We start from the raw sequence: 10,674 nt of genomic DNA, 5'->3' as shown, positions 1-10,674 counted from the left end.
AAAAAAAAAATTGCGGGTTTACTACCACTTTAAGCAAAGCACTTTAACAGAAAGTACAAAACCTCCCAAAAGTATCCTGTATTTCTGCAAATCCCAGACTCCACTTCCTGTAGTAGTGTCTATTTGTTTGTTACATTAAAGTTAATTTAAAAATGGAAAAAAACGCAGTTGAGGAGGCCACATGTTTCCTGTGACAGTGGAGCTCCAGCTGCAGAGATTGTCAATAAAGTAAAAAAAAAAAAAAATGAAGTGAAGTGAAGGACTTCCTGTCATCGGTGGAGCTCCACTCTGCAGTCGCAGGAAATTTTACCACACCGCTCTGTGCTCAGGAAAGAGGCAACGTGTAGTGGCAGTGTTCAGACAGCTGGTGGCAGCAGAGGATGCGCTGTGTGCTGAGGCTAGAGGAAGTCTTGTCTTTCTCTCGCTTTTGTAACTTGTCACTTCCGGGAAGTTGTGAAGCGCGTGGAGTGGAAGGTCGAGTGTTGTGTGCTGCGTGGAGTGGAAGGTCAGTATATGTGTACGGTACGATAAGGTATTTGTGGGGTGATACGTCAGACAATACATTCACCTGTCTGTCTCCAGCAGGTAATGCTGGGAGTTGTAGTTCCTGGAGCTGGTGAAAGGGATGGGTGTGTGTGGGTTGCACAGTGCTGGGTGTGATGTTGTCTATATCAAGTGATCTGTACTGACTCTTGTTGGTGCGCCCTCCACTCTGTACTGTCACAATAAATGAGACAGCAAAGATCCATTTAAGAAGACAGAAAACGGCAGTGATGGATACCAGCCAATCACAATGTATCCTCTAATGATAATCCCATCCCCCCTCTTTTCCCATCAAGGCCCCCTTTAGAACTGTGCACAATCCCACCGATCTGAGGGATCGCCCAACCAGGAGCTACATCCGAGCATGCGCCTTTTTTTTTTTTTTTTTTGCATGTTCACACAAGTTGCATTTTTTAATGAGCATGGATGTAAACGCGTTTTGCATGTTGTGTGGGCTGTCACCGAGAAATAATGGCACCCATGTGTGACTGCAAAAGGCAGCACGGTTTTGTGCATTACAGGAAAAGATGTAATTGCACACGTTACCTCACTGCACCGAGAAGAAGATCCCCCTCCCCCCAGCTGCCACAGCAGGGATGGGGAGGTGCCGGTCTGATCATAACATGTAACACCCTGAATATGGGTGTAACATGTTACGAAAGGTGAACTTTAATAACAGCAGTGGGGGTGAGTTTCTAAAGTGAACCTGTGATTTACCATGCAGGCTATAGCAACAGGTTAAAGTGTTATTTAAACCCCCAGTGTGAATGATGATATATGGCTGCTTACTACAAGACTTGCCATGCTTGCTCTTTGTTTTCTGTCTGCAGCCTGTCCCTTCATTGCATTCTGCTTTACACGTTTCTCTCTTTCCATCTTGAGGGTGGATCCACTGCCTTGCAGGGTCTCATGTACGGATGAGCTCCAGCGTGTTCGCACAGCCCTCCAGGAAGTCGGCGCTGCGCTAATCACAGGCAGTGAGACATTGTCCTGATGTGCGGCTGCAGAGATCGGGAAATGTCTCACTGCCTGTGATTAGCAAAGCACAGTGCCGACTTCCTGGCGGGCTGTGCGAACACGCTTGAGCTCATCAGTAGTCTCATGGAGCCACCCTTGTGTACATCCTTCAGCCTGTGATGGTGTTATCATAGCCCTAGGGATGAGGATGGTCATGTGACCATAATCTAACAAATAAGGTGGATGCTCTTAAACCCGGGACAGGGAATACATGTGCTGTTATGTCAGATGGGACCGTATGCACAGCTGACGACGTTGGGCACGCATGTGCTGTCAGTGAGATAAAGGACTACCGCTGTGTGCAGTCATAAAACCATCTACAGCAGTGGTCATCAACCCTGTCCTCAGGGCCCACTAACGGGCCAGATTTTGCGTATTACCTTGGGCAGATGCAGACTAGAATACTGCAATCACTGTTTCAGTTATCTTGCAAACTTGGCCTGTTAGTGGAGCCCTGAGGACAGGGATGAAGACCACTGATCTACAGTGCATGTTCTCCACATTCCCTTTCCAGAAGTTGAAGCTGACTGCATTGCATCCATAAGGAGCAAGTGACAACAAAATGTAAAATATATAATCTAAAGTTACCTTGGTGGAAGGGAATACAAAAGCTTTAATGCTATTTTAATTTGACTTTACACCCCACCCCCCAAATTGTATTTTCTAACTTTTCCTTTTTTTCTGCTATTCTATTTATCACTCAGATTGAAGAAAGATACCTGATCCTTCTACATATGGCTTGGCCCAGCACCATCACATGGGTATGTGGAGTGACTTGTTAGTCTTGTGTAAACTCGGATGGGCTTCTCCTATTGGTGAACACAGTTGCTGGGAGTGAATGGGGAATAAGTATTACATGCTGTGTGGTCTTCCTTGGCCAAAACCCATTTTTATAGTGTAATTTTTATGTCCTTAACCACTTTATGACCGGGCCTTTTTTGTAATTTTTTTTTTTTTTTTTTTTACTTACATGTTTAAACTAATATATTTATGCTAGAAAATTTCTTAGAACCCCCAAACATAGATTTCTTTAGCAGAGACTAAAAGAGATTGTTGCAATATTTTATTTCACACCGTATTTGCACAGCGGTCTTACAAATGTAATTTTTGGGAAAAAATACACTTTTTGAATTAAAAAAAAACAGTAAAGTAGATACCTAGCATGATGTGCTTTAAAATTTCACACACTGGCGGAATTGCGACAAACTGCGGTACTTAAAAATCTCCATAGGCATTGCTTTAAACATTTTTTACAGATTACCTGTTTAGAGCTAGAGGAAGTCTAGTGCTAGAATTATAGAATTATTTCTCTCGTTCTAATGATTGCAGCGATACCTCAAATTTGTGGTTTAAACACCGCTTACATATGTGAACGCGACTTGCGTTCGCTTCTGTGAGTGAGCTCGGAGCACTTTTACATTTATTTTTTTTGATCACTTTTATTCCTATTACAAGGAATATAAACACCCCTTGTAATAGAAATAAGTATGACAGGACCTATTTATCGTGAGATCTGAGGTCAAAAAGACCTTGGATCTCACATTTATGCTTAAAAGCAAAAAAAAAAAAAAAGTAATTTTGCATTTAACCACTTAGGGACCAGGCCTATTTTTCAAACTTGTTTACAAGTTAAAATATTTTTTTTTTTTGCTAGAAAATTACTTGGAACCCCCAAACATTATAGTTAAAATGTCGGTCATTGCAATTTGCAAGTCCGTATTTGCGCATCGGTCGTCCAAACCAATTTATTTGGAAAAAATACACTTTTAAAAAAAATAAGAAAACAGCCTTATTCTTTTTTTTTAAATTGTGAAAGATGGTTATGCCGAGTAAATTGATATCCAACATGCGTCCGCTGGTGGAATGGTGACAAAATTTGACCCTTAAATCTCCATAGGTGATGTTTAAAAAATTCTACAGGTTACCAGTTTTGAGTTAGAGGTCTCTTGCTCTAACGATTGCAGGGATACCTCACGTGTGGTTTGAACACCGTTTAATTATGCGGGCGTGACTTGCATATGCGTTTGCTTCTGCACGGAGGAAAGGGGCGCTTTAAATTTTTTATTTTATTTTTAAACTGTCCCTTTTTAAAAAAGAAAATTTGGATCACTTCTATTCCTATTACAAGGAATGTAAACATCCCTTGTAATAGAAAAAAAGCATGTCAGGACCTCTTTAATGTGAGATCTGGGGTCAAAAGACCTAACCTCTCATATTTACACTTATTTACATATTTACAAATGCAATAGAAAAAAATATATCCTAAAGAGGACCGCCCGCCATTTCAGAAAATATGGGGGTTATTATGGCAGCTATCTGCTGCCATAACGCTGGTACTCTACGTCAAAGTATTAATGTACAGCTATGGCGGTTTGTGGGAAGTGGTTAAGAGATTACAAAAAAAAATCATCCGTTTAAGGCTGGAAGGTGGAAGTGATGTTGGATGTCAGCCAAGTGGGGGCTATCTTGCTCTCACTCGTCTTCCTGCCAACCACAGAAAGAATCGGCTCCAGGCTGACAGGTCTGGTAAGCCGAAGACCACCAGGATGCAGCGGGTGGCACCCTGGGGGGGGGGGGGGGATCACCGCTCCCGCCGATGTGACCACTTTTATTAGTCGTAGAATTGCCTGCAGTACAAGAAAATACTGGGGTTATGGCAGCTCATTGGTGGTCTTGAAGTGGGTTAAAGAGAATCTATATGGAGAAAAAATAGTGGCCATTGCTAATGAATGTACTTGTCGCCTGGCTGTTAGCATCTTTCTGAAGGCAATAACCTGAAGGTTAGGAATTCCGACTTTGTAATCTGCATGCTGGTTTTGGGTCATTTACTCACAGCAGGATGACAAAGATGGTCAGGTACCTAGCTATTATAGAATATCAGTAATGACACCCTCAGTATTTCCCTTACAGGTTATAGAACATCTGTTGGACTAATGTCGCGTACATTTATACTGGTTGGAAGAATTTTCCCTGTAATCAATGAATTCCTATGATTATCTCCATCTGGTGGCCAAATATGGTATAGTGTGCTAAACTACCTCAAGGAGAAAAGTGACTGCATTGTGGCAAGTAGATGGGGTGACCATCATAGAAATGCATCTATTACAGGAAATCTTTGAATATTGTGTCCAGCCTGGGCAAGTGTATGTGGGCTTCGCCCAAAGAAAGTTTTATACATAGAGCACAAGTGTGGAGGCTTGAGAAGGTGGAGCAGTCTCCTCTACTGCTTCTTACTGGTAATATCCTCCTACAGAAACGGTTGCATTTGCATTTTATCTGCCTGTTCCTACTGGGAAATAGGTCTGCAATCTGCAGCTACATACAAATATATATAACTTATTGCTGTATAGTGGAGTTTACTGTGTAATACATCTTGCTTTCATATGCACCCCCAACACTTGGGGATTGTATAAATGGGATGCTTCATCACTGGAATGCTCAGATAAGAATTGGACCATTTAGTTTTGCCTTAGTGTAGATGAAAAGCACTTGCCATGATGTAAGAGCCTGTAATTACAAAAAGTAATTACAAAAAGATTTTCCAACTGCATTAGAAACTGGAATTCTTCTGTCATGACACCGATCTGTCCCTGAGATTGCCTGCTATACCTCACTGCCAGCAGATCACATGCTTCCTCTTACCCAGGAGCACTTGGAAGTGCCTCTAGCTGTGATGAACGAAGGAGCAGCAATGGAGCGCAGGCAAGATAGTATATAAGGGGGTTGGGGTAGGCAAATCCACTGTGCACTTGGAAGTAAAGACGCTGTAGATCCGAGGGGGACATGCAAGGAAAAGAAAAAACAGCATTTTATCTTGCACATGATTGGATGATAAAATCAGCAGAGCTTCCACTCATTTCAGATCTACCCCCTTATATTTAGAGCAACTGCACTTTCAAGTGCACTTGCAGTGCAAAGTGGATTTATCTTTTGTAAATAACCCCCATTGTGTCTTTAAATAATACATTATATAGTAGTTTTCCTAGGTTATAGACACCTTGATGAGAAACTCTGGTATAATACAAAAAAGGTTGTATTAGGGAGGCCTAGTGATGCTAATACAATAACCGTGTCTGTTTTGCTTTCCTAGAAGGCTGATCCAGCAATGTGAGATACCATGATAAGACACAGCAACCTCCAGAAACAAGTTCTCAGTCTGTATAAACAGTTTTTACGGGCAGGCAAAGACAAGCCAGGGGCCCTTCCCCAAATCCAGCATGAGTTCAGGAAGAACACCAAGATCCCAAGGACTGAGATTATGCGCATTGAGTACTTGGTGCGCCGGGGCCGTAGGCAGCTGGATCAGCTGAAAGATGTGAATACAAAGCAGCTCGGGGTTTTCATCAGATCCCCTTCAAATCCATCTGGAACTACATGACCGAAGGCAGGATGAGCTTTGTGCACCTGGACTTGCCTTTTGGAATCTGCAGGATAACAATATAAACAGGTATTTGTCTAATATGGTTTGCAACAAAATGTTTTCACTGGAGTATTGATTGGAAACTAAAGGTAGCCATACATGTGATTGATCATTTGAAATGATCTTTTCTTCTGCTTAAAACTATCATTTGATAACAGAAAAGATGACTTTTGCCTTACTTATTTGGCTTTTCCTTTTTTGATGAAAATGTTTGTGGTTTTAAATAATTGCACGCTTCTGGAAGATGTGAACCTTTCTTTGAAACGGTTTGTTATCACACAGTGATCTTGTTTCATGCGTGACCAGCATTGAGGTATAATTACCACTTGGGGGGTATACTTAAGGAGTGACTGTCACATTCGCCAAACCTTACTGGTGCATGTATCTTAAAGTTGTTTTAAAGGCTGAAGGATTTTTTTTTTTTTTTTTTTATTAAATGCCTGACTGTAAAAAAACCTGTGCGCGCGCCTCTCACTACTTTCAGTCACAGCCAGTGAGCCAATGGGGGAGCCATCGCAGCTCTGTGTCTTATGGACGCATAGAGCAGGGCTTGCGAGCGATCACCCCCGTAACAAGCGGTTTGCTATGGGGGGGGGGGGGTGGTGGAAGGCCAGGAATGCCAGTGGCGGTCCCGAGAAGAGGGTGATTGGGGCTTCTCTGTGCAAAACCAATTCACAGAGCAGGTAAGTATAACACGGGATTGTGTTTGTGTGTGTGTTTTTTTTTTTTTTTTCTGAACCTTTTATTACCACCTTAAGTTACAGTGAATGTTTGAATGTCACATTCGCTGCTTTATAAGCAGGTCCCTTTGGTATCGAGGCAGTGATTAAATAGTCCTTTCCATGTGCTGAACCACTGTTCTTCTATTTCAAGCACTCGGTAAGCATTCAGGAGTTTTTAAAGTGAAATCGCAGCCTAAATTTTGGTTGATTAATTATTGGATGGGATCTCATTCTTTGAAAATGCTTCTTGCTTCCAAGACATACAGAAGTAGCACTGTGGCTCAGAAAGGCCCAACTTCCTGCAGCTGGTCTATATTGTATATACAGAAACAAAGTGGGCTGTTCACTTGCATTTTAATGCCTGAATTGTTTCATACCTAGAGTAAATAGGGAAAAAAAATACATAAAATGAAATATTTCTGCTGTGGTTGAATTGCTGTTGCAAACGTGGGTTTTATAAGCCACAGTAATAGTAAGGCGGAGGCATGAGAAGGTGGAGCAGTCTCCTCTACTGCTCTAACTGGTAATTTCCTCCGAGATTAATTTTGCATGTGCTTGTTAGCCTCCCATTCCTGTTGGGAATCTAAATTGCATTTTGCATTAACAACTTTATTGCCTTTGATTCAAAATGTAATTAAATTTACTGTATTGCAAAACTTAAATATATGTAACTTGTAAAGAAGAGAGTAAATGTCTCTTCCGCTGCCTGTACCAGCAAACATACCAAGAGATTAACCACCAAAACATGCAGAGAGAGTAACTACCCCTTCCACTGCCTGTACCACCAAACACCGCTAACGTGAAGAGGAATCCTCTGCTGAAGTTTTCATATCTCCTGCTGCTCTGCATGATTCTTACCACTGACCTCCGTGTCCTGTACTGACATAGAGGTTGGGGGGAAGAATTGCTGAGTCAGCAGCCTCCCAAACCCTGTCACAGCCACTTCTGACAAAGGTTCAGCACTTTCAGGCAGTTTTTAAAGCTTGTTTCGAAGTCCCTCCCTATACATTCCTATTGGCCCATCACTGTAATTGGCAAGACATAGGAAGGGACTGGCAAACTTCAACGCTATTTGTAAGTTCCAAAGCATTGCTTATTAGAGCCCTTTTACACTGAGTGTGGGGGGCGTCGGCGGTAAAGCGCTGCTAGTTTTAGCGGTACTTTACTGTCGTCTTAGAGGTGCTTTTCGGCCACTAGCTGGGAGCTTTTAACCGCTGCTAGCAGCCAAATAATGGGTTAAAAGCACCACTGACGATTTCAGTGGATGGGGGCACTTTAGGAGCGGGGTATATCTGTTATAAAAAGACTTCCTTTAATGAGTCCTTGACCAGTAACAAGCTTGAAACCCATAAAGTGACCTAACATGTAAGAATATCATTTAGTGTCACTTCTTGCATTAAGGTTGGGTGGAATATGGGTTAGGCAACCTCAGGGTTCATGCAGTAAGCGGATATTCTAGATTCACATGGTAGTCCACACGTCTGGGTAGAGCTGCCATAGTGCACAGGATACACTGACAAAGGCAAGGATTGGTTGTGGCAGGACAGGAACTTTTTCAAGGTGAGAAGTGGCATGAAGAGGGAAAGCAAACTTACAACATCCTTTCCAAACCCCTCAGGTCCTTAGTGCATGTGATTTCCTCCCCCACCTTTCACCACCCTCTGTAGCTGGTGAAATGGTTTGGCACTTTAAAACTTAAACAGTGCTAGAGGCTGTATAGCAACATATGGTTTGCAATGGTGAGTGCTGACCAATCAGAATCTTATTTGAAAGGGATTCTCATTGGTCAGTGCGCTCATGTGGCCAGTGTACACCAGTCAGCATTCACAAATGCTACCATTCTGCTGCTACACAGCCTCTGTGTAGTGATGTTTTAAAGGGTCAGACCTTTATACAAGCTGAAAAGGATGGCAGAATATCGGGATCGCTCACATAAGGTACACGCAGCAGGGACTAGAGGGACGGGAAAGGTGTTGCTTGATTTCATTTTCGTTTTTTAATCAAAAGATGAACGAACCTTTTTTAAGAGACACTTGAGATGCATGAAAATCAGAGTGAAAGGCACTTCTGTTATGTAACTGTTTTTTGTGTTGCATTCTTAGGTTTGGTCATGCGGGATACAAGAGGATGAAATGGAAACCTCCTGAGTTTGTACACAATACTTTCACTGACTTGGAAAGACGAGCTCTTGTTGCTGCCATGAATGCAGCATGAAGACTTACACGAATGATCGTTTTTGCATCATGTCTAGATATATTAAGAAGTCTTTGGCCATCCTGAATTGTCTGACCTGTCATTTATCAACATATCTGTAAATTCGCCTGTCAAATTCCTAACATTATAGAGTATATATTTAAGTCGTTATGGATTGAGCGGGAGCTAGCTGGGGCCATGTAGCAAATTTTCTCAGGAACCAGCTGAAATTCATATTATGTATACTAAGCTTAAAACTGTAAATAATCCAATAAAATTCTTGTAGGCTTTTGAATCCAAAGAATTTTATTATATAGAATGCAAAATTTGTAGCATAATCTTTGATCAGCAGTGATGTAATAGATGCTAGGTTTCCAGGGTTTTTGCTGTGGTGGTTATTGCATACATAATCAAGGTGTAGGTTGATGGAATTGTTGTACACACCATAAAATTATGTTCTTGTAGTCCAATCCTGTAACTGGCAGCACAAGCTGAAGGTTTAAAGGGGTTGTAAACCCATGTGAAAAAACTTCTGGCAGTGACCGAACACCCAGCCCCTCGTTTTACTTACCTGAGCTCCTTCATTCACTTGGCAGAGACGCACTGTCCCTCTCTGCATGGGGTCCCGATTCTTGATAGCCACGCAGCCCTTGGCTGCTGTCAAATCCAATGATGTGTAGGGGTGGGGTTGAGTCCAGCATTCGTGTCTATGGATGCAAATGCTGGACTCGTGAGCGTGCCTGTAAGGTAACCCCAGGGAGAGAGCTTCTCCTAGGGCAGTGATGGCTGACCTTGGCACCCCAGTTGTTTCGGAAATACATTTCCCATGATGTTCATGCACTCTGCAGTGTAGTTGAGTAGCATGGGAAATGTGGTGCCAAGGTTCGCCATCACTGTCCTAGAGGGTTATCTGATAAGAGGAGCCGCCGAGGGACTCAGAAGTTGATCGGGTCACTCTGTGCAAAAGTGAGCTGCAAAGTGGAGGCAAGTATGATATGTTTATTATTTAAAAAAAAAAACTGAAGCCTTACAATCACTTTAAGACTGCCTAAAACCCAACTCAATGGACACTTGCAAACAAAAAGAACGTAGGCTAGTCCAGCATGCGTTTGTTTTTTAGCAAAGCTGTACTGCGAGCATGATTATGAACACAAAGAGTAGGACCCATGTTCCTCAATGGACTCTAAGGAAGGGATTTTATGAGGAGTACAACAATCTTGCTTTTGCTCGTTTAAGACTTCCTGTTAAGGTGGCACCTGCCACCTAGAAATGGTGAAATATGAAGCTGGAGTATGTTTATTTGGTCCATCCTGGATTACAAAATAGGAATTTTACTGAAAGTGTCCGACAGACTCTTACAGCCCAAGCCACATCCAGTCAATGGAGGGGAAACTTCCTTGGTGAGCTGGACAAAGAGAAGCCATGTTGAGGTAAAAGGCAAAAACTACATTGGGCAAGCAGGAAATCTTGGTCCTCAACACCACACTGGGTTCCTTGCAACATAAGGCAACTTGATCAGACATTTGGCTTGCAGGGATGATGGCTACAAGAAGTACCAACTTGTCTGGGAAAGTAGATAGAGATATTCCTCTAACGGGTTTCAACATTAGTTTCTGAAGCACAGAATCTGATTCAGACCCGACTGAGCCTCCAGGAAATGAACAAGATAAGCTACAAGGGAGGACCCCATACCAAAGAGCTTAGTCGAAGGGTGAAAGGCCAGTGGTCTCTGAAACAGAATATAAAGGTTAGAAACCTGATCCTTGATATGGTGATTAG

General features: G+C 42.3%; 1 protein-coding gene and 1 non-coding gene across 3 annotated transcripts; both read left to right on the top strand.

The window, feature by feature from the left end:
* Window positions 1–358: 358 nt before the first annotated feature.
* Window positions 359–9,190, top strand: SDHAF1 (succinate dehydrogenase complex assembly factor 1). 2 transcript variants are annotated; one of them, XM_077462582.1, is made up of 4 exons: window positions 359–505; window positions 2,265–2,321; window positions 5,654–6,007; window positions 8,805–9,190. In XM_077462582.1, the coding sequence occupies exon 3, from the start codon at window positions 5,678–5,680 to the stop codon at window positions 5,936–5,938; it is 261 nt and encodes an 86-aa protein (XP_077318708.1). In that variant the 5' UTR covers window positions 359–505; window positions 2,265–2,321; window positions 5,654–5,677; the 3' UTR covers window positions 5,939–6,007; window positions 8,805–9,190. The 2 variants fall into 2 exon arrangements, with proteins under 2 accessions (XP_077318708.1, XP_077318707.1); XM_077462581.1 differs by having other exon boundaries at window positions 361–505; window positions 5,651–6,007.
* Window positions 4,751–4,882, top strand: LOC143941532 (small nucleolar RNA SNORA47). The gene has a single exon (XR_013264221.1). It is a non-coding gene; the product is annotated as a small nucleolar RNA SNORA47 (small nucleolar RNA).
* Window positions 9,191–10,674: the final 1,484 nt, after the last annotated feature.

Source organism: Lithobates pipiens, unplaced genomic scaffold (genome assembly GCF_037356315.1).
Source record: "Lithobates pipiens isolate NorthernLeopardFrog02 unplaced genomic scaffold, aLitPip1_a1.2 Scaffold_3, whole genome shotgun sequence".
Classification (NCBI taxonomy): Eukaryota; Metazoa; Chordata; class Amphibia; order Anura; family Ranidae; genus Lithobates; species Lithobates pipiens.
The sequence above is the reverse complement of the archived record's forward strand: the minus strand, read 5'-3'. Positions and strand labels throughout refer to the sequence as shown.